At 37.2% G+C, this 25,165-nt stretch overlaps 1 protein-coding gene across 1 annotated transcript in view; it reads left to right on the top strand.

The window, feature by feature from the left end:
• The window catches only part of pola1 (polymerase (DNA directed), alpha 1), a 281,247-nt gene extending 256,696 nt beyond the window's left edge, over positions 1 to 24,551 (top strand). The window contains exon 37 of the mRNA XM_043700756.1: positions 23,653 to 24,551. Within this exon, the coding sequence (XP_043556691.1) occupies positions 23,653 to 23,807 (155 nt within the window). The 3' untranslated portion in view covers positions 23,808 to 24,551. The remainder of the gene's footprint in view (positions 1 to 23,652) is intronic.
• The last annotated feature ends 614 nt before the right edge of the window (positions 24,552 to 25,165 follow it).

Below are 25,165 nucleotides of genomic sequence, written 5' to 3'. Positions count from 1 at the left end.
TACCAGCTACAAGATGCACTGCAGTAACTTACAAAGTTTTTTCTAACAGCATCTTCCTCGTCCATGACCTCTACTGCTGAGAAGAACAAGAGCAGCAAAGTTTTGGAACACCACCACCTGCAAGTTCCCCTTGAAGCCACTCACTAGTCTGACTTGAAACGATATTGACATTCCTTCACTATTGCTGGGTTAAAATCATGGAACTCCCTCCTGAACAGCATTAAAAGTATCCCTATATCCCAAGCACTGCAGGAGTTCGAGAAAACAGTTCACCGCCACCTTTTCCATGATAATTCGGGATAGGCAAAAAATGCTAACAGTAATGCCCATAACCTGTGAACAATTTTCTTTAACCTATAAGAACTATAAATTCCTGATGGACTGAACAACAAGGATGCTGAGAGGATGTTTGCCCTTGTGTGGGAGAGATGAGATCAAGTTATCTCAGTTTAAAATAGGCAGAAATTTTATTTTCCTGAAGGTTAAGAGTCTTTGGAACTCTCTTCCCCAGAGAGCAGGGAAGTCTGGGTCATTTTTAAAGCAGAGGTGGATAGATATTTGACTAATGAGGGAGTCAAGATTATTGGAACTTGGGTACAGGCAGATTTGAGCCCTCAATCAGATTGGCCATTTTCATATTGAAGGGGGTAACAATCTCAAGGTGGCAAATGGAGTTGAGGGAAGATGAATATTCTGAGATCTCATGGAGGATGGGGGTGTAGTTGAGGATCAAGAGAGCTGGAAGGCATAAGCTTTTGGGACCTCAATGAAGCATTCCCCTTTCTCAGAGCCCACAAGCAGTGCTATAAATGTACTCACCACCTAGAACTGCCTCTTCAGGTCCCCTGTTGCCTGTCCAGGGAGACCACTGATCCTGGTCTGAGCATGTTAACATTAAGACCTGTTTTAAAAAAAAACTCACAGTTTTCTGACAAACTTTTACTAACTGACCTGTGGACGTATTGACTGTCTAAGTTCAGTAAAATGTGGAAGTGGGAGTGTTATGGGTCATATGACAGGAAGTCTTATTTTTCACCCGAAACGAACCAAAATCGCCATCTGGGCAAAATATTTCCCCTGCCCCTGCCCCTGCCCCACTCAACCAAGCGACAGTTTAACCTGATGTCCTTTGAGTAAATACAAAATAAATGTTCACCAGATTATTTCTAAAGCAAAATGAACAATCTGTTGTGGTGACTAATGATCTCAGTGCATTTGCTGTTGGAGTTCATGGTTAGTTAATAGAGCAACTTTATTTTCTTCTTAAAGATTTAGTCGTCGTTAGTCTCTGATTGAAAACAAAGGTTGAACTTGAACTTTTACCAAAAGTATTAAGACCATAACAAATAGGAGTGGAAGTAAGGCCATTCGGCCCATCGAGTCCACTCTGCCATTCAATCATGGCTGATGGGCATTTCAACGCCACTTATCCGCACTCTCCACATACCCCTTAATTCCTTGCGAGATCAAGGATTTTTCAGTCTCTGCCTTGAAGACATTTAACATCCTGCCTTGAAGACATTTTTCCCTTAAAACCTACATATTAATATGTCAGTAATAGTAGTGAAAAAATAGACAGGTGGATTACAAACATCGCTCCGTGGTGATGAATTCCACAGGCTCACCACTCTCTGGCTGAAGAAATGTCTCCTCATTTCCGTTCTAAATTGACCCTCTGAAATTCTTAGGCTGTGCCCACAGGTCCTAGTATCCCTGCCTAACGGAAACAAATTCCCAACGTCCACCCTTTCTAAGCCATGCTACACTGCAATATATTGTTACATTGGATATCTTGTATAGTTCATGTAGAAACTTAATTGTTTAAATTATTTCAAATTCTGTTATCTAGCAAGATGTTATGTCTAAATAGGTATTGCATTGGCCACCTTATTGAATTCTGTAAGGTGAATAGAATCAGCAGATTTTACAATTCCTTGTAATTTAGTAGCTTATCATCTGCAATAAGTCACTCTGAGTGCCAGTTGTTCGAGAACTGATGTTGTAATTGGCTATTTCCCCGTAACTAAGATTGTAGCCACAATAAAGCAAATGGGCCTTTCCTCAATGGTAATCTCATGATGTCACAAAACCTCCCCATTTGAGTTTACAATGTCTTTTACAGCTGGTCTCATAATGGGCTGAATATCGTTTTGATCCTGACTAATTTTATTTTGACTATTTGCTAAGCAGTTTTTTTTAACATTAGGACTTTGAGTTTTATTTGTATTCATCTAACACTTGGCAAAATTCCATGCCTGTAAGTCCGATATTACAGCTGTTATCCGTATTGATTACAGGCACACAGACAGACATTATAATGGTGAGCTGCACGGTGCAATTCTTTAAAGAGAAAATTCAATCTGATCTTTATTTCTTGTCCCTCTCAGTTCATCTCTGATTTCCCAAAAGTGGAACTATGGGATGAAAATGACCAAAACATAAAACTGTACCGAAACTGTGTGCGCACACATTTATAAAAATGGGCAGCATTACATTTCTCATGTTGAGAGACATGTAAAAGATATCTATCGTCCTACAGAACCTTTACAACTCAGCACTGTTCTGGCTTGACTGACATGTAATGCAGAGCCTGAGGTTTTAAAATGGCCAAAGTTTGACAAGGGTGAATCATTGTAGTCATAACTGAATAATTTATTTTGTATTGTGAATAAAGTGGTATTGGGTAAATGCCATCAAACTAGTAAAGGCAAAGGAAAAGTTTTTTTTTCCCTTAAAACCTACATATTAATATGTCAGTAATAGTAGTGAAAAAATAGACAGGTGGATTACAAAGCCCTTATCTTTCTGAACATTTATTCAGTTTAGTTTGATTGACAAATGATGAGAGTGAGTTCAGTGGGATTTAAATTGTTGGTCTAAACCATAGACATAGGTGGTCATTTCTCATGTCATTATAAGGATGAAATCTTCTTCAAACATGTTCAGAATATCTACTGGGAAGTCTTTGCAATAGAACTTTTATTTGCAATTTTCTTCTCTCCTCCAGACAAATTTAGCACCCTTATCTGCTTTGGTTCATGGATGGTGTGGTCCTCTTGCAAAGCTGTTGAGGCATTTAGTGTCGTATCTGCCAGGATTTCAGTGATGAGCTGTGAATTGCTTTCAAAGTGGGCATTATGCCAGCTGAGCAGCACAATAGAAAACCAATCTTGCACCATTCTACTCTTGATGTCATTATTGTAGCATTTTAGATAACTGCTGGTACGAAAAGATGTGCTGAATTGCTACCAGTTAGTAAAGTTAAATCCAGAGTAGCAGTAAAATTACTCTGAAAGCGGTTTGTCAGAGGTCAGTACAGGGACGATAGATAGCCTTTTTTATTAGCATGACTAACCACTTCTCACGACAGTTCTTCACCTACACTTTATTTATCATCTTTATTCCTCTGTTGGGAAATATGTCGACAAGAAAAAGTTGAAATGCTGTAAAAGTTCAGAAAGTGACTTCTAAATGGTGTATCACTGGTGCAGTATTGAGTGGCTCATTACTGAGCTGACCCTGCTAGGAATGTGTGTCTCCTGTTTAAAGCTCTGTTGAATTCCATTTTAAGTACGAATATGGATGTACCTATGTTGTAAAGCATAAATACTGACAGAGACCTGTTGGGCAGAATGGCCGGTTTCTATACTGTAAATGCTATTTGAAGTGATTAAATTTGTACATTATAGTTCAGGATGTTTTGGGTTCAGTTAATTAGTAGTTCTTTTAAGCAAGGCATATTTTATTGGAGGGAGAAAGATAGGAAAGATTTGCTGACACCGAGCCCACCACCTACAGGGAGCACGTTAACGTAGCGTAAATTTTCCATTTCACTGGATAGGAATATTGTTCAAAAACCTATTTAATCCCACAGTATGGAGCAACATTGACAATTCTCCAGCAGAGCATTCTGTCTTCTCCGTTTGAATAGTGCTGTCTAGTACCAGGTGAAGACTTAAGATTTTTCTTCCCCAAAGCATTTACTAACCAAAATACTCAAAAGGAGACCCAGATGTCAGAATTTTGGAGTATTTTTGCCACCAGTTTGTAAAATGTTATGCATTAATTAATAAATATGTTTCTGTTGAGAACTTGGAGTTTACTGGGAAAAAGTCTGCAGCTGAAACCTGATCTTTCTATATAAAACTCAGCAATGGAGGACTAGATGATACACTGGATTGGAACATTGTGTAGTTATAGGACATGATATTGCAACAATTCATAGTTCTTTTCTGGTGAGTTTCGACATCAATTCTGCAATTGGGAGAGGTAGTGATTGAGAACATTGCACACACTCCTGCAGAGGGTAGTGATGGTCTATCTGATGAATATGACCTAAATATGTTTTGTGTTGGGCCATAAAAGGCAAACAGTGAGAACCAGTTAGCAGGTTACCTTTGACCTTTATTAGCTCAGTATATCCACAGCACTGTAATGGATTGCAGAGCTCTTACAAAACTTGTCAATAATATCATTTAAGCAACAATTTTCTGTAAAGAATGATTATCTGAAATTCATCTCGGATTCAATCGTCAATATTGCCCTTATACTTGGTAATATTTCCTATCAATGTTACAGCAGTTCCTTTTCATCAACAACATTGTTTGACGTGCTTAAAACCTTTGAACCAGACTACTGACAAATCTACAGCTGTAGAATTTGTTTGCCCAACATGATGTGCGCACTCTCCTCCCTGTAGGTAGAATCACAAGTTTTCCAAGTATTGGATCTTAGGGCCATAGGTTAGAGTTCCCAAGTGCAGAGAATTACTACTGGAGTTAAACCAGTTAAGACTAGCTCCTTGCTACTTGCTACTTGAACCAATCCACCAATGGAGTTGTTGATTTTCCATGCTCTCTGGAGCTTAGTGACATTATGAAATTTCACATTGCCAAGAGGTTCAGCATTTTGCTTATCATAAGTTCCTTGACCAAAATTGAAACATATATATAATTGTTCAGACAAAAATATTGTGCGATTGCTGGAATATTTATAAGAATCTCGGCATATTCATTCTGCTGCCTGAATTGCATCGTTTTGATATTTAAGACTGCTGAGCGCCACACCAAAATGATTCTAACAATGGACCTAGGTCATGCCATTGTTTATTATTACATCAGTAGGCTGTGTTTACTTTGATAATGCTACATACATAAGATCATAATGCCAACAGCATTGAAGTATAAATGGTGAACTTTAATGCAGCTCCAAAACAACAGTTCAAAACAATGAGACGAGATGGTCAACCCATGAAAGAACCCAGACTCAAACCCACAATCGGCAAAAAGTTATGTTGTTTCCATACTTTTGTCAAGTGATGGGCAGTTTGAGCATGCTTTGGATTTTCACTTGAGAGGGTATGGAACAGTTCATGACTCCTGGGATAGTAAATTTACCTTCACAGCCTCCCTATCATGATAGACACCTCGGTGGTGAATCTTGCAATTGACCCTTACAGGGCTGATGACTGAGGAGTCAGGGTGGAGAGGGCAGGTTGGTTCAAATTGGTGCTGGAAATAGGCAGGGTTGCCATGGTGGCAGTAAGCATTCTTGTGACAGAGTGGGATACGGGCCAAAATGCAGCTTATGTTCGTACAGGCTGCCAGTTTGCAAATAGTCTGGTTCAGCCTGAGGTAGTGGCAGGTAAAGTCAGAGCTGACTTGATAAGGTATGACCTCACTCTGTTGGTTTCCAAACGATATGCAACATTTATGTAGTGTCTTGGAGATCTACCGTAAAGAAAAAGGCCCGTTGGCCCATTTTGTCAAACAGCCAGCTAACTATTCAAAGCCCGTTTTCCAGTCCTTGGCCATAGCCCTGTATAGGCAAAAGTGAAGACTGCAGATGCTGGAGATCAGAGTCTAGATTAGAGTGGTGCTGGAAACGCACAGCAGGTCAGGCACCATCCGAGGAGCAGGAAATTCGGCATTTTGGCCAAAAGCTCTTCAAATCCCTGTATGCCTTGGCATCGCCAGTGAATAAATATATTACAGTAACTTTTTTTAGTGAGCTGATTTTAAATTGCGTCAATAGACCTTTGAACAGCTTGAGTACATAAGTAGTGTAATAAGTGTCATGTTATCCCTAAAGCATTGCATTTATAGTCTAGCCTAGACCGCCATAGACTGCTTTAGAGAAATTTGGATTAGATTAGATTACATTACATTACAGTGTGGAAACAGACCCTTCGGCCCAACAAGTCCACACCGACCCGCCGAAGCGTAACCCACCCATACCCCTACATTTACCCCTTACCGAACACTATGGGCAATTTAGCGTGGCCAGTTCACCTGACCTGCACATCTTTGTGACTGTGGGAGGAAACCGGAGCACCCGGAGGAAACCCACGCAGACACGGGGAGAATGTGCAAACTCCACACAGTCAGTCGCCTGAGGCGGGAATTGAACCCGGGTCTCAGGCGCTGTGAGGCAGCAGTGCTAACCACTGTGCCACCATGCCGCCCACAAATGATCCTATTCAATCCTGTTGAAGGTGAGTTTGGAGAGTTAGTGAAGAGGGAATGAATATTATATAATTCCTGTATATAATATATGCTCTAAATTAAATGTCCTTATGCTTATGGGAAGATTTCTGTCTGCTTTGCTTAACATTTTTGCCTTAAGCAGTCATTATTTAATTATCATTTTTGTTCAATTATCCCTCAACCATATATAATATAGAATTTGCAACCTGTTTTCTTTATTTAGTTGGTGAAATTACTACTGGTACGCTTTACTTAGTTGCAGTGGCAAGCTAAATAAAATGTCTTTTTTCATGTGCATCTTCATAATGTTCAATTTACAGGCTGCTCTCCTACCTCTTCACTGCTTAGAGTATTCCAATTCTCCTCCCTTCCTGCTCTTAGAGTGCACATAACTGTTTGAAATCCACTGGTACAATTGTCAAATCAATTATTCATTCTCTGCAATTATGCTAGCACAAAGAACATTTTGCTGGACTGAATGATGATTAAATTAACAGCTATTCCAGCTGCCTGATAACATCTAATAGAATATTCATAAGCCTAAAATGGAATGAATTATCTCCATTAACTTCATCATGCTCACTTAATTACATGCTTGTTATTGTATTTACACCTTGTTAGATACTACTGAAGCTGATACAGTGACTGGCCAGGAATCGGAAGCGTCTGTCATAGGGCAGTGAGAGCATTTTGTGGGAAATGCTATTTATTTTAAATGCTCCACCTGCTGGGAGCTGGGGTTAGTCAGCGGAGCTGAGATGAATTGGGAGACGGGGTGTAAAAGAAATAATGTGCCTCTGACAGGCTTGGTGGCTTTTAAGTTGCTCTCATTCAGCCACTTCACAAAAAAAGATTTTTTTATTCCATCTTTCAGTGATGACATGATTGCTTTTGGTAATCATTTACCATTCTGGTTTTATTTTTTTTTCTGAAGTAAATTGTCTGTAGTAATAGGTTCTCAGAATTATCCCCTGCTTTTTCATGGAATTCATTTTTTGAACCTGTCTGCCAGTATTTAACCTCAGCTAGATTTTCTGTTTTCTCTCGTAACTTTATTTACAAAACACCTACTTAATAATGGTGTGCTTTTGTATTTAAATTGTTCTTTGTGAAATGTGTTTGTGATGACCATTGTTATGTTGAATAATTCAAGGTAGTCGCCCATATTTAATCTACTTCTAACCAAAATGATTATTTTCTCCTTTGTGAAGTACATTCATATTCAATTGATATCATAAAGATATTAATTCTTTATCGTCATACATCAGTCATTGAGCATTTATTTTTAAAAAGAGTTAATTAAATGAAATGCATCATATAATAATTCAGGACTTCACCCAGTTTCACAAGAGAATCAAGTTTGTTTCTCATTTTTAGGAAATGAGGAAGAAGGTCATGGTTTAATAATAGAAGTAATTAGATACTGACCACTTCACCAAGGAATACTTGCTAAGAAGCGAATAACTGATTAAGAGAGGAGACGGATATAATTGTTCTTACCTGACTTAATTTGCAACTAGGTTATTAATGTTTATGATGCCCAATGTTCTGTTCAGTCCAGCAACAATGACAAGAATCCAAAATCGGTTTTAGAACAAAGCTGCCATCTGTTTTATGTGCCAGAATCTCTGATAATATACTTACCATTATTTTACTAATAAAGAATCCATGTCGATGACAGTTCACTTTTAACTTTAACATACAGAAAGTTTCCAATACTGTATCAAGGTTGTACAATTCTTAATTTTGTGAGTTCCCTGTGTTAAAATTACTGCAAAAACAAGTATGTAGTCTGCACTACAGATGAACCAAGCTTGACAATCTTACTTCAGCTGAGATCTTCAGCCAACTATATGATATAAGATATTTAAAGCTCGTAATCTTCATGTAGCCCTAATATTTTGCTGTCGAGAAGCTTTCACGCATTACAAGAGTGAATGGGTCCTTCTCACTGTGGACCTGTATATTTTTCTGCTGGTCAATGACAAGCTAGTGGGATTATTCATTCTCTAACAAGGTAAATTTGGTGACCGAATCAGGCACAAGCTTCCATAGCAAGTCAGACAAAGTAGACCCTATTTAGTTTTTATTATTTTGACAAGGATAGCAGATGAACAAGGAATGTGTATAGGGACAGGGCTAGAGATTCAATGGTTTACATAGAAAATAGGAATAGGTCTTTTAGTCCTTCAAATTTGTCCCACCACTCAGTATGATCATGCCTGGTCATCTTACTCAGTAACCTGTTCCTGCTTGCATCACATGTCCTTTGATCCCTTTAGACCGAAGGACTCTATCTATTGTTGCATTGATTGTTTACTATTTTCTACTCAAATTTTTTTTCAGCTGTTTTCTTTTCGATATCTCTTTATAGTTCTTTATTCTAATGACAGGTTTCAGCTCACCATTTATCAAGCACTTAGACAAAGCTTTTAATTATCTAATTTTTTTCTCAGTTACTGGGAGAAAGTGAGGACTGCAGATGCTGGAGGTCAGAGTCGAAAAGTAAGGTGCTGGAAAAGCACAGCAGGTCAGGCATCATCCGAGGAGCAGGAGAATCAATGTTTTGAGCATAAGATCTTCATCAGGAATCACATTCTCCTGCTCCTCGGATGCTATGCTTTTCCAGGACCACACTTTTTGACGTTTCTCAGATACTGTTAGGCTTAAGTTAGTCGGGAGCCCCCAGAATTTTTGACTTTAAGGAACTCTACGAGAGGGTGTCAGACTCTGGAGGGGGCGGGGGTTGTTTTTTTGGAATTTCCGATTGCTGGGCTGGTTCCAGGCATCAGCCTAATCGAAAATGTTTCATAGTCCTAAAGCATAACTCCAAAGACTAACGGTCATCTGGACATCTGGGCTATTAATGTTTGAGTGGATCTTCCTTGGTAAAATATATCCAGAGAATAAAAGTAAAATGCCGCGGATGCTGAATATCTGGAAAAATGTTGCTGGAGAAGCTCAGAAGGTCTGGCAGCTTTGGTGGAAAGAAAAAGAGTGTTGATTTTGAATCCAGTGACCTTGCTTCAGAATTTATATCTAAAGAATCGAATTTCCATAAAGAAATTGGATCCTGTTTCTTTGAAATAACTAGCATGTTTCGCATTTTTTCTATTAGAGACCAACATTTTGACACAGAATACTAATGTTACCAACTTCTGAAACTGCACTTAAATCCACTTTAAACATGATTTTGCTGTCCATCTTGCCAATTTCCCAGTATTTCTGAAAAGGTTGACTCTTTGCTGAAATAAAGTTTTGCTAGTTCCAAGCAGCCTGTCTTACATTATCCAAATGGCATGTTTTCATTCTTAAATGATTGCAGATAACTGTGTTAAGCAGCCAGTGTTTTAATCTGACCTGACGTGCTGTTGATGGAATGACCCAATTAATTGATTTATTGTGATCTTTTGGATGTCAGATAGCATTTGTACTTTCTCCCCAAAGTTTTTTCAATCTAATTAATACTCCTCTACCAATACTTCCTGAATGTAGCTGTTGAGCTTTGAGAAAACCATGGCTTACAAAAGTAGCTTTCTGTATTTTCCACCATTCTAAAAACGTTTAATCCTTTCACATCTGAAAATTGTACAAATCCCAGAATGATCCAACAGCGTTTTCATAAATCTGTGGATTTGTATTCCAGCAAATTGTAATGTTTTTGTACCTGCTGTTTAAAAATCAATCCCACTTTTTGTGTAAAGATATTTGGTAGGTGGGTCAATTGGAATAAGGGCTTGAGACTTCCAGATTGAAATGTTAAGTGAACCCAACTTGAATTATGTCAGTGGCCATCAGCATGGAGTGTTGAAGTTTCATTTCTCAGAGACAAAATCCTTGACTGATAGCTTGACTAATAAATATGATACAAAATGACCCCTGGGTCGCATAGCTGCAGTGTACTGTTACCCCTGCATTGACGACAGAATTGGATTTCAGTGGAGCTTTTGGAGGTTTGGACCATGCCAAAATTGGAACTGCGGTGTTTACCCTTGGTGAAGGACCTCAGGTCAGGAATTGTGAGTGTTATAGTACCTATGTATTTTCTCCAGTGCAGTGATGCTGTCACCATACTGAGTAACCTGGAGTTTGGATTACAGTTTACAAGGTTTCCTTCAGATCACTGTGCTGCAGATCACCTTCCTGTCATATCTGCTTGACTGGTGTCGCTGTATGTTTCTGTTTCATAGTGTAAATGTTTCAGAGACATTCCAGTGGTTTGTATCACTAGCCAGCATGCAGGACATAAGAAAATAAAAATTCCAACTGCAGCATCAAGCGTATGCAATTGAATACATTTATAATGTGACAGCATGACAGAGAGCTGGGGAGACAAAGAATGTTTAACAGTATTACCCAGTTTTGGAAATGTTATTTTTAACTATCATAAAAAGAAAGAGAACAATCAATGAAAAGTCATTTTAAACTTTTCTTTTTGAGCACATTACTGTTAATATACAGCCAGATTCTCTCCTGGCTATAAAATATCAGCTCAGCAGGTATTTTGAAACTAAAATCTAGATTTTTTTTAAAAAGTCCTTTTCTTACCTATTTTTGCCACATATGGTGTGAGTGCAATTTGGAAAATATCAGTTTCCAGTTGCTATTTAGCAAAAGCACCCAAGTCACAAGAGAAGGGAAAGGAATAATTAGAGCATTATGAAGATTTTGAATGCATTTCCTGAAAGTGTAATGGAAGCAGATTCAGTAAAGTGTAAAAAGATGTTGGAAAGGAAAATTTGTTGGATTATGGTGAACGGGGCAAGAAAATTGGACCAATTGGGTAGCTTTTTCAAAGAACTGTCACAGATTGCAATTGAGTTTGAATGGCCTTCTACTGCAATGATCATCCATTGATTCAAGATTAATTTTATTGTGTTGCTTTCAATGTAGGAAAAGTGGTGTATAAATGTATGATTTAATTTTAATATAAGGAGAATCTATTCTATTGAACACACTTTAAGTGATGAAATAATGGCATGACTTTTCAAATTGGAATAACGGTGAGGCTATAATGTTCACCATTAATAAGCAATATATTGGACATTAACATCTTATGTCTGTACATGTGCAGTTAAAGCACAGAAGTTAGAAATTTGCTGTGTACTGTGCTCCACAAATATTGCATCACTGTCTCACTGAGAGAACCAGCATTAAGAGTATTAAGTTGCATTCCATTCCCTTTTCTCATAATATTCTAAAGTTGCCTCTTAAATACTATTTACCTCTGCTCGGTAGTTTCACATTCACATAACTTAGTATCAAAGCATCTTCTGGATTCCCTATTTGATCTCTTAATGATTTATTTCATATTGATAGATTCTAGGCTTGGCCTGCCTTACAAAAGAAAGTGCACACACACTGCCTATTCTGTCAAAACCTTTCATAATTCTAAAGATTAGATCTAATAGATCACCCCTCAGCCTTCGCTCTTCTAGGGAAAGATTCCAGTGTTTTCATCCTTTGCTGATAGGTATAACTTAAAGTTTTTGATACCATCCTTGAAAATATTTATTGCATCCACTTCAATGAGTCTATTTCCTTCTTACCATTCAGCAACCAGAACTGAATGCATTATTCCAAGTATTGTCGAACTAAGATTCAGTGCGAGTTTTATATAATTCTTTTGTTTTCAATTCTGTCACCCCGGAAATTAACTCCAGTGCTTTCACTTTAACTACACTGTGATTTGCTTATTTGTACTCCAGATCCTTAAGCATGTTTATTTGTATCATTAATTTCCAAGTAATATATGACTTTTTAAAAATAAATTAAAGCAAAGTTGCCACAGACCTATCACTCCACCTGGCTGTTCGATCATTAGAGTTTAACCTGTGGGTCGCCATATCTCAGGCAAGGGGAGAGGTTGAGAAGGAGAATCCTCTATGGTAACATCAGCTCGTGTGGGAATTGAACCCATGCTGTTGGCATCACTCTGCATTACAAATGAGAAATTAAGGCAACTGAGCTAACAGACTTGTATATTTCTCAAATTTATCTATATCCATAATGCAAGGTCATTAATCTTTCTTTCCTTCTCTTTATTTTACTTTCTGTGCATGATTTTACATTGAATTAATAATATTTTTACTTGCATTTCCTAATTTAAACTCTGTCTCAATAAGGATTCTTCAAGCTGATTGACTGAAGAGGCACACTGTTACTTACCCTTTTGAACAGGTGCCAGATATCCTTTGGAGGACATCATACTTAGACAGATCTCATGAAAAAAATGGCTGGAGCAGATCTTTCAAGGTCGTGCTGCTTTTCAGCTAAATCATGGCTGAGCTACCCCAACTCCACCTCCTGCACGATCCCTCAATTCCTTTGGTGTGCAAAAATCTATCAATCTCAAACTGAAATATTTTCAACCATGGAACATCCACAGCTTTCTGAGAAAGAGAATGCCAAAGATACACAACCCGTAGTGTGAAGACATTTCTCCTCATCACAGACTTAACGGCTGGTCCCTTAATCTGATATTTTGATCCCATGTTCCAGATTCCCCAGTCAAGGGATATTACTGTAAACTGTTAGCTAAGAGCCCAGAAAGGTTTTGGATAGGTAAAGCTTGGTAAAGGGAAATACCATTCACTCATCACTGACTGCAAAATCCAGACCAATGCATTTCTTCATGAGAATGAGTGCACACTTCACATGAAAAGTGTTAATTACCCTGCAATAAAATTTTGGCTCAATATCATGCGGACAAAGTCTTGAGCTTGAATGCTTTTAGTAATATAATGAAGAGTAAGAAGATACTGAAAGCATAGTTTAGGTGCTGATTATATCATGACAGCTTTGTAGGGCAAGTGTGCTTTATTTATGAATTCATTAAATGGACACAATTGCTGTGGTTACAGCTGGAACCCATTGGTAATAAGTCTGAATAATAGAATTAATTATTGTAACTTTCCTTACCTCCAAGGATGATAATACTGTACAGTTTGTGTTGGACGAATGCTTCCAATGATTATCTTTCAAAGGGATTTGGAACCAACAGATGTGGTCTCAGATTTGATCAACCTCTAGTTCATTGGCTTGTATTGTATTAAATATTGAAAATTGTGCCAGTCTAATAATGGGTTTAGTAGATGATTGAAGGTGGATCTATTTCCTATGTTGTGAAAGTTTAGAACAAGGTGTTAGTGTTAAAATGAGGGCTTGGCTGTGATGGAAATAGATTTTTTCACAAATCTGGAACCTTTTGCCAAATAATTGTAGAGATAATGTCAGTAGAAAACTTCAAAATTGTGATAGTTTGCTATTAGGCAGGGGTTTTAAGGGTTATGAAACCAAAGCAGGTAATTGGAATTGAGGTACAAATTAGTCATGTTCAAGTGACTGAATGGCCAATTCCTATTTGTCTAAATGTAACTGAATTCGGGGACATTTCAAAGGTAATCTTAATAATTTCAGCAACCAATTCAACAGCTCCAAGCCAATTGATAACATCCTCATTAAACTCTCCTGTTGTTAAATTCAGGTCCATCTATAACAATCAGATTGCAAATGTGTGCAAACCATTGCAAAAGACCACAAATTCAAAGAATTTTCACTCTTCACAACTTCCTAAAGTACTTCACAACAAATGGATTACATTTGAAATGCACTCATCACTTTCACATAGGCAGATAGAGTCATAGAGATGGACAGCACGGAAACAGACCCTTCAGTCCAACCCGTCCATGCCGACCAGATATCCCAACCCAATCTAGTCCCACATGCCAGCACCCGGTCCATATCCCTCCAAACCCTTCCTATTCATGTACCCATCCAAATGCCTCTTAAATGTTGCAATTGTACCAGCCTCCACCACATCCTCCGGCAGCTCATTCCATATACGTATCACCCTCTGCATGAAAAAATTGCCGCTTAGGTCTTTTTTATATCTTTCCCCTCTCACCCTAAACCTATGTCCTCTAGTTCTGGACAGCCCCAACCCAAGGAAAAGACTTTGTCTATTTATCCTATCCATGCCCTCATGATTTTGTAAACCTCTACAAGGTCACCCTCAGCTCCAGGGAAAACAGCCCCAACCTGTTCAGCCTCCCCCCATAGCTCAAATCCTCCAACTCTGGCAACATCCTTGTAAATTTCTTTTGAACATTTTGTTAAGCATTTCAAGAGAGTTACAGTTAAGCCAATTCTAGTCTTTCATCTTCATTTTATCTGTATTTTAACGATGGTGTATAAGTAAAGTGTGTTTTGTTTCAAGCCTGGTACTTTGACTAATCAAATTATATCTAGTACAGAGCGTCTTCCACTTAACTTGAAATAAGTAGTAGTTAGGGTCTAGACTATCTTCTTAATATATTTTGAGGGCGTCCATAACAGGACTGCACTACCTGAGAAAGTAGTGGAGGCTGGAAACCTTACCACCTTTAAAAAATATTTGGATGTGCACTTGAGATACAATCACGTTCAGCAATAAGGGACAAGTGCAAAAAAATTGGGATTAGCGTACCTTTAGTGGTAGTTATCTGTGCAGACTTGACAGGCCGAAGGGCCTTTTCTGCACTGTATGAATCTATCTAACCCATGGCCATTTTTGCAGATGCTGGCTGCAATGGTTTCTATATGGCGACAGTCATTCCCTTCAATGTTCCTTTGGGACATTGAGATTTTGAAAGATAAAGCAACAGATATGGCTAAGCTCCCCCAAAGTGCAGTTGAAAGAAGGCCTACCAGATGATTAGTTTCTGTTAACATGGATTGAGGTAGAAACGTTGGCCAAGACACCAGGAGATATCACATCATTGAAGTAAATAAAGCCTCAGATTATTGTCTCTTGTAAGATGATACCTCTGACAGTGCTGCAGTTCTGAGTAACGCACTCTAGTTTGTGCACTCGGGTCAGCATGAGTACATAAATGTTTCATTTCTGTAGTTTTGAGTGAGCATTCTATAAGTTCTGAATGATTGACATTAAATGTTGAGCATTTCAACCCATTGTACTTGGGCTTTATTCTGGCATTGGCTGTGGCAATAAACGTATGGGATAATATTGCAATAACTGGTGACTAGGTACCATCAAATTAGAAAAGAGACTGTGCCCCTTTAGCGACCATTCTTTGAAGAGATCCTTCCCATGGCAATGAATGTCTTTTCTGATCTGGATGGAAATGGGGCAGTTAACCGATGCAAAGAATGTAGTTCTCAGCAAGAACATTCAGACGATCTTGTTAAAAATGAGCATCTGTCAGAACCTGATTGTCAATCTTGTATAGCCTTAGTGATTTTGACAATCCACAAGTACTCTAATCATTGGACTCCTTTTTTCGTCTAATTTATTAATTCTAAAAAATGAGTGTGTGGCTTAGCAATCAGGTAACTTCAGAAAGCTTTCTAGAGATGGTATGGGCTTTCATTGTATTTTTTGAAAGGAGGGTAGGCTATCTTTCATTTACTTCAATTTTATGCATATTTTACCTGATATTGACAAGTAGATTATAGTACAAACAGGGTTTCCAGTTCTGTACTCAGTGTTCAGCTGCATTTTGTTACAGAAGTTATTAACTGACATCTGTTTACATTAGATGGAAAAGCGATTTTAGAAAGTTCAAGTTGCTTAGCAAAATATGCACTCAACGTTTAGCATTTTCTTTATCCTGCTAACTCAATAGGAATATTACTTGACTAGTGATTGAAGTGTTCATTACATTATCTGCAGTGATATTTCTTCCTTTGTACAAGATAATTAAGATTATCAAGGTGAGACAGCTATGCTATAAATCCAGAGTAACTGGTGCACACATTAATAACTATATGCAGGCTGATTTTCAGTGACTAGAATGTACCATGCAGTAGAATATTCTTTCCTATTGCCTGGTAGCTCCAGCTAAAAAAAAATCTTTCATTGCAGTAACACTGGAATCACTTGCCTGGGACTCTGACTTACTGATGTGCTTACAATTTTATATGATTGTAATACTTGCTGATGAACAAGTGGAAAATTATAGCTTACAGGTCAAATAAAAAGTGTTTTGATTTTCTTTCTTAAGGAATTGATCTGAAAAGTCCAATAATATAATACCATGAGCCAGAATATACAATCACAGTTGCCTCTTGAGCCAATATATCTGTGCTGTTGGCCACAATAGCACCACCTACAGGATATTAATGATTTAACCCCTTTTCTGGAATTGGAGAGTTTTCATTCCCAATCTGGCCTTTTTAATCTTCAAGTCTCCAATTTTATTTCAATGAACTAATGAAGTCCTCTGTTATGTTACATTACAGTCTGTGGCAATTATTGTAAGCATTACAGATTCTAATACATTTGACTAAAAAGTATTTTCTGATTTCCTCCTCTTGTTTTTTTTCGCTGATGATCCTCCATCTGTACTCCTTGTTACCAATTCAACAACCAGTGCAAACAAGTTTTCATTATTTGCCCTCACTTTCCATGATATAAAATGCACTGTTAGATTCCCACTTTAACCAATTACTTGGCAAAAAGATCAACATTTGAACTGTACCATATTAATAACTGTAATCTCTCATTCCTTGTATTATTTTTCTAACATGTTCCCAGTAATGAGATGTTGACAACCTCACAGAACATTCAAACTGTGGCCTTACCAATGATTTCTAATTACTTATAATTGAATAAACAAACCACTGTTCCAGTTGTTATTTTAATGCTCCTACCCCCCCCCCCCCACCCATAACTGACATTCACTTCTCCTTAAATTTCTCTATTCATTCACTCGAAAGAATCTTTCTTCCATTCATTGCTGTTCCCAGAAATATACTAGCTCACATTTCTCTGCATTGATGTGCATCTGCCAACTGTCTATCCAGTCCATTAAACAGTGAAGGAGTTCTTGTTTTGCCACATTGCTAAACAGAGTCAGCAGCCAATCAATATTTGTTGAACTGAAATAAAACCCCCAATGGGTAATAGTTTGTGACCCAAAATGCAATTGCAGATCTTAATGTGGATGTAGTACTTGGCAGTTGAAGACCAAAACATAAATATTGAACAAAGTTTCAAGTCTAAAAAAAGTTGATCATATCTGAAATTCCTCCTCAATTGACTGTCTGTCAAGGAGATAATATACATGCTAATTATCAAAGAAATTGATATATAACTCCCTTGCACTTGCATTGTAACATCCTGATATCATGATGTGAATGAATTCCAAAAAACCCAGACTCGATTTTACCTTGATGAATGGCCCTTTAATTCCAAAGCAGCTTCAAGAAGCAATTCACTTCTGTTTGAATGTAATTTTTCCAATATAACCCTACACCAGTCATGTAAGGATTTTGGAGAATGATTGACATATTTATTTTGCAGAAGTTAATCTACAGAATTTCCTTCCATTTAAGTAATATGTTACATGACTGGCCCAAGGTGCTGTCCAGCACCTTATTTGAAGTGTAGTCACTCACTCCTGTAATGTAAGAAAATATGACAGCCACTTTGTATACAGCAAGGTCCTACAGGTAGCAGTGTGATGATGACCAGGTAATTTTTTATTGTTAATGTTGGATCAGGAATAAGTATTTACTAGGATATCAGAGAAAAGAAGGAACCTTGACTGCCAGCTTTTATCCAGATCAATCCAAATCAAATGCCACTACCCTGTTTTCTCACTCAAACTGTAACTCTGCTCCAAATATTTTCCAATTGTTCCTTAATATTTTATGCCAAAATATGCACTACTTTAAAAACCATCAATAAAGACATTTCTTCATGCAGAAAAACTGCATGCATTTAAATAGCATTTTTAATGCAGTTAAAAGATTTCTCCGGAGCATTATCAAACAAAATCTTATGTCGGGCTGTAAAAGTCAATATTAGAATACGTGATGGAGACCTTGGGTTCAAAAGGTAATTTTCAGAAATGACTTAAAGACGGAGAGGACGCAGGTATAGCGAGAGAATCTCAGAGCATAGGGCCCAAGCAGTTGGGAGTTGCACTGATAAAATATACCTGAATTGAGAAGCACAGAGACCTAAAGAGTGTTGCAGGCTGCTGGGAGGATTTAGAGAATTAAGCCATGAAGATATTTGGAAAAAAAGGCGAGAATTTTACTTTGAGGCATTGTACTGATGGTAATATTGGGATAATTCAGATAACAGAATGAAACGTGGCTTTATTTTTGCAGTTGGTTACCATAATTGTCTGTCTCTGAGCATATTCACATGAAGCTGCCAAGGTTCCTTTAACACACAATATAAGTTTATTACACAAATGAGAAAAAAAATGAAATGTATATGAAAATCATTTTGAAAAAACCTGAACTCAACCCACACCAGCAAAGATTCAATCTTTTTTTCCCTGCAGAACCCTTTTAAATAGTCCATCATAGATAAATGTCACTCCTTTCTTAATTCTTTAATTTCTCACCAAACTTTCTTTCCTGGTTTTTCTACTTGAACTGCAGAAACAGTTTTGAGCCTTATTTCTCATTCTGCTAGTGTGAAATGAAAATCTGATTCGTCTGCTGGCATGAAACTGAAATATGAGTTTTCTGAACTGAATTCAACTGCTCGTAACTTAAGGTCATTTTGGTTGTTTTATGTCATAATCTCAGGAGTGTAAACACTCCATCAGTTAAGGCCACAGGTATTTGGCTTGGCACTTATTAGGTAACACGTATGAAATATGTATTTAGGTCACCCATCTAAATTACTTTCTCACCTTTTTAAAAAAAGTGATACCTTCACAGAATTGAAATCAAAACCCATCTGACTCTACTTCTAAGTTAAACATCTATGTTCAGAAATTATAATATAATACATGTTTTCCACAACTGGCAGGCCAAAAGCCAAAGTAAGAAATGTACCACAGGGTATTATGTGAACTGGAACTGCTACAAGTTGGAATATGAACAATAGAGTTTTTGATGAGCCCAAGTTTTACGGATGATGGGAGGTTAGCCAAAGAGCATAAGAATAATCAACTTTGAAGGTAACAAAGGTCTGATTCAAAGTTTCTGTGGCAGATGATCCCCAGTATAGATAGATTGTCTCATGAGCAAAAGTTAAACAGGTTGGGATTCTACTCTTTGGAATTAGAAGAATGAGGAGTGGTCTCATTGAAACATGTAGGATTCTTAAGGAGCTTGAAAAGGTAAATGCTGGGAGGATGTTTCCCCTCTGGGGGGGATGGGGGAGTCTAGGACCAGAGGGCATAGTCTCAAAATTAAGGGTCAACAATTTAAGACTGACTTGAGGTGGAATTTCTTCTCTGAGGGTTGAGTGTCTTTGGAACTCCTTGACACAGAGGGCTGAGGGACAGAGTCCTTGTATATATTTGAGACTGATATAGATAGATTCTTGATCAGTCGGGAAAAGGGCAGGAAAGTCAACGTGAGGAGTTTTGGATCAGCTGTGATCCTGTTGAATAGTGGAGCAGGCTCAAGGGGCTGAAAGGCCTACTTCTGGTCCTATTTTTTATGGTCTTTGGTCTTAGGAGCTGAAGCAGCTATAGACACAGGTTATAGCATAAAGATCGAAGTATTTATCACTATATTGGTTCAATCATTCAGATTTTTGGCCCCTCCTCTCTAAAGGCAAAGTGAAACTAAGAACGTCAGTTTCTTTTTCCCTTCCTTTAGCTTTAGAGCACTGAGGTCAATTGTAACTGTGAGATTTTGGTGCTGAACTCAGTGGAGACTGGAGCCAGTGTTACCTGATGTTTGTTATCATACAAGGCAACATGTTCTCTGTCACAAAGATGAAGAGTTGAATAAGGAAGTTAACAGTGTCACTGGATCGGAGGAACCTGCAACATGAAATATCTGACAGTGCAACCTCAAAACAAGTTGACTGATTATAGGCTTCATTATTATTTAATCCCTGAACCAGTTAGGTCTGTAGTTCCAAGTCAAAAAGTGTGGTGTTGGAAAAGCACAGCCGATCAGACAGCATCCGAGAAGCAGGAGAGTCACCGTGTCTGATGAAGAGCTTATGCCCGAAACGTCAACTGTCCTGCTTCTTGGATGCTGCCTGACCGGCTGTGCTTTTCTAGCACCACACATTTTCTCTTTGATCTCCAGCATCTGCAGTCCTCACTTTATCCTCGGTCTGTAGTTCCAAATGTTGTTAATGTCAGTCTGCTCAGCCTGGCTTCATAATCACATTTGGTGGCTTGCTTCAACAAAAAGGAGCTGTCTTAATTCAAAAGTAAACTTAAGTTTACCCAAGATTCAATTCTGTTAGCATGTTTAATTTGTTTAGAGTTTAATTTGTTTAGAATTTAATGCTGCAAAAACTGTGTGCATGGTTTAAGACTTCATAAAATTATTAGTGTTCTTTGCAAACAAATCCTTCATTGCTGTGTGGTATGATATATATCATTTGAGCAATCTTACAATTCTCTTCAACCCAACTAACCTAAGATTGATCCGACCTCTTTGTGTTTGCTTTTAGTTTATTCTTGCTTCTTTCTTCATTGCTTATAGTTCTAGACAATATAAAGATATAAAACTGCTATATAATTGTGTGGGATATATTTTAAAATAGATATAAGAGTCATAGATGTATATAGCATAGAAACAGATCCTTCGATCCAACCAGTCCATGCCAACTATGTTTCCAAATTAAACTAGTTCTTGTTGCCTCCGTATGGCCCATATCCTCCAAACCTTTCCCATTCATGTACTTATTCAAATGTCCTCAAAACATTGTACTTGTACCTATATACGTGACTTCCTCTAGCAGTTCATTCCACACACATTCTCTGTTAAAAAATGTTGTCCCTCATGCCCTTTCTAAAATTGTCTCCTCTCATCTTAAAAATAGGCTCCCTAGTTTGAACTGCCCTACCCTAGGGAAAAGGCCCTTGCTCTTTGCCTTATCTATGCCCCTCATGATTTTATAGCCTCCAAAAGGTCAACCCTCAATCTCCTATTCATCAGTGAAAAGCATCTCAGCTTATTTTTAAAACTTTAAAAATAAAAGCTGTGCTTAAAAAAAAAACCTTGAAACTGATTCTCAATAGTTACAAATGAGGAATGTTAACAGGATATTTCAGATATCCAGGAGTAACTACTGATTAGCCCTCTGATTAGAGAGAACTCTGGCGTGGCAATATTATATCAAATTAAATCTTCAGTACAATATCTAAAACAAGTTGGATTTTATTCCCTGCAGTTTTCAATTTTCAATGCCTTGATCTTTTATTCGTGTGTAACACTAGGTTACTGTGTGTGTCAGCTTTATTCAGTAACTTGAGCACTCCAGGGTAAATCAATTAGGTTATACAACAATTCCCAATATTATGTTAGAGATATGACTTGGAATATTGGTTTTGATTTTGGAGATTTTGCCATTTAATTTTTAAATTGTTTATTATAGGGAGGGCAGTATCTAAAGGTCTTTCAGCAATTATACAATTCATACTTTCTGTTGATTTCAACAATTTAGGATGTGTAGCAATAAGTACATTCAGATTCTTTTGAATCAGATTTTTCTCCCAATCTACTTTCACCCAATCTACTTTCACCCAATCACACCACCACCAACACTGCTTAATCGACATTAATGTTTCCCCTGTAAGATGCAGTCATAAGCCTTTTCTGTATGAGATGGTAGCACATATTCATAAAAGTCTCCAAGATCATTTCAATGCTATACTTCTAATGGTTGTATAATGTATTGTCTACAGGATTAAAATATTCCCCCACGCAAAAGCTGCAAATACAGCAGTCATCAGCAATACTGTTCTCTGTTGGCAGCTAAATACTCCCTTACCCAACTAGCCTGGTGGGAAAAGTCAATATCCCATCAAAAGGGCAGGTAAACACACCAGGGAACTCATTCCACCTGGTTTCATTTTGTATTTTCTCAAATGATTTCTGCTCTGTCTACAGTTCTAAATGAACTTTATTCTCTGACTGTGATTTTATGAGTCCATTGTAACATTTTCTGTGTTGAAGAAGAAAAAGTATTAAATCATTTTTTATTAAGCTACAAAGCTAACAGTCTGTACTGCAATAGAACCAAGTATGTACATAAATTGAGGGCACAGAATGTTCTTTCTGAGCTGTAGTAGGTACAAGCCTGTCATATATCATGTTTTGCAGAGTTGGAATTGTACTTTTGCAGTTTATAGGAGCTTAGAAGATTTTTTTTCTGTGTGGTGTTACAAGAGCAAATGTTAAATATATAGGCCTGTCACTTTTGTTCTGCCTTAGATTGTGGGTGTATTGTAATTGGAATTCTACAGTGCACATATTTAACATTTAAATTTACACATTTCATATTCTGACAAAAAATGCAACCATTTTAAATGCCAAGTGGGCAAATCTTTGCAGGTATAAATTCACAAATATATCTGAAATAATTTTAACCATTTCAGTTCAGTGTAAATGGGAACAAGAAAATGGCACTGGATTTAAACCAGTCTATTGTATATTTTACGTAAATAAATTTAATTTTAGCCAACTTTTCAAGCATATCAGTCAATAAGGCTTTCATTCCTGTCATGAAATTCCATAATTGTCCATAAATTCATTTATATGATCTCTTTTGTCCATTCCTGGCCATATATTATGTAGCACTTAGCATTTTGGATGAATAAAAAAATTCTGTCTTCTCACAAGATGAGTACTTATTACCTATAGTGTCTTAGCATCTGAAGAATCCTGATCAGTTTTCTTAATTTCGTTCACAACAAAATAAACTTTAAGTTTTCTGGGTTCCAAAACAATGGCACCTTCACAATGTTCAGCTTAAGTATTTGCTGAACTAAACTTCTTGATACCAGAAAAGTCTTGGCCAGTTTTGTATTCTGCTGATGTGAAAAATGTCTTTGTAACAGACTTTATGCAGAACTGCACATGCTTCTGACCAATACCTTATGCAAATGTATAGCTTATCTATAACAGACTCCATTTTAACTCCCTTAAAGTCAATTCACTTACACAGAGTTGAAAATGGGTTTACAATATTGCCAGATCTCTTATTTAATTTCTTATATTGTGTTTTTTATATTGCAACAGCATTTTTGTCTATAACTGGTGATGACTAATAAGCTTTTTTTGAAAAAAAGGTGAATGTAGGTATTGGGATTTAAAATATTTTAAATATGGGATTTAAAATCTTTTAAGTTCTTTTTTTTAATCTTGAAATCTGAAGAAAAACATTGAGAGCTAATTGAACAAATTTTTGTCCTGTACGTAATTCCTTTCTCTTTTTTTTCCCCAGAGTTTGTGAAGAAGCGCTTCGGTGCTAAAGATCAAGATTATGTTTTTGTGTATAAGAGCCTAAAGGGAGTTGCAGATGATGCACTGGCTTCCAGCAGCTACTCTGAAGTGAATCTCAGCAAACTCTTCCAGGCTTTCACTACAATCAATAAATGAAGAAGACACTGTCACTTCACTTTTTTGAAGGTAGATCAGCTATATTGGGGTGGCAGAAGATTAACAAAATAGTTAAAGTTAATAGTTTTTGGAATTTCTTGTAGCAAGAGCACATTTTATATTTGATACTCGAAGATGTGAATAGTCTTGGAATTTGACCCAGGCTATGTGGAGGAGGAAGTTTGAAGAACAAACTTATTAGAAAGGGGCTCAATGATGTCAGTACATAGACTTGTTAATGTTTTTGTTGTCATCTACTTTTCTATCAAAACATTAATTAAACCTATAAAAGGATGAAAGCAGTTTATTATAAACTGACTGGGAGAAGAAGTGTTTGGATTGATAGTTTTTTTTAAAAGAGTGATCTGTGGAGTTAGCAGACTAGGAAATGAGAATGGTTGGGATCACTGTGGAGTGCACTTAATGGAGTATGGGACAATGGGTCTCATTTACCAAAATCTGAACAATCTATTGAAGTGACTGAAGTACATTGGATTGGAGAACTAACAGACAAACACAACCGGTTTTTAAATAGGCAGCTGGCAATGAATGAAGCTAGTTCAGCAAAGTCTGGCCAAATCACTTCAAACTTCAGTGCTCTCCAAGATTCCTATATCCATTGTATCTTTTCTAAAAAAAATTATAGCCATCATATTTTATATAAGAAAGCTTTTTTAAGTGTACAATTCTGGCATATTTCAAATAAAGTGTACTTGACATTGTTTCTGAAATTGTTTGTGATATTATGAATATTTGAATAAATGGTTATCTTTGGTATAAAAATTTTCTAATTTCATAAACTTTTCCACTTGTAAGTCTGTATGATTTTCCGACATTCACAAATGCTGGCAACATTGTTGGCTTCCACGTTAGTTTCCTCAAATCCTTTTATCGAAAACAAATTCCACTAATCTGAAGTATTATAAACAGCTAACGTATTGCATTGTTTTCTGACATTTCATAATTACTGCAATAACGGAAAAGTCTTTCCTTATGGTGAAATGATCAGAATATGGAAGTCATCTAAAAACCATTGCAGAGTCCATTTACTCTTCAAAAGCGAATTAGGTAGGTGGTGGTCGGGGGAGAAGAGAAAAAGTATTGAAAAGATATGAGAAGAAGCAGTAGACTAGGATTTAACTGAAATCATGGGGAAGAAAATATAGCAAAACAGATTTGTTCTGAATGACCTTTTTTAGATATTAATTCATGTGATGTCAGCATCACTAGCAAGCTCCATATTACTTACCCCATTTGTTAGTATTTCTAAAGGTGTGGTAAGGACCCTGCTTAAACTGCTGCATTTCAGTAGTGAAAGTGTTCGTACTGTATTATTGACAGAATCCCTACAGTGTGGA

The sequence above is a fragment of the Chiloscyllium plagiosum genome, chromosome 12 (genome assembly GCF_004010195.1).
Source record: "Chiloscyllium plagiosum isolate BGI_BamShark_2017 chromosome 12, ASM401019v2, whole genome shotgun sequence".
Classification (NCBI taxonomy): Eukaryota; Metazoa; Chordata; class Chondrichthyes; order Orectolobiformes; family Hemiscylliidae; genus Chiloscyllium; species Chiloscyllium plagiosum.
The sequence above is the reverse complement of the archived record's forward strand: the minus strand, read 5'-3'. Positions and strand labels throughout refer to the sequence as shown.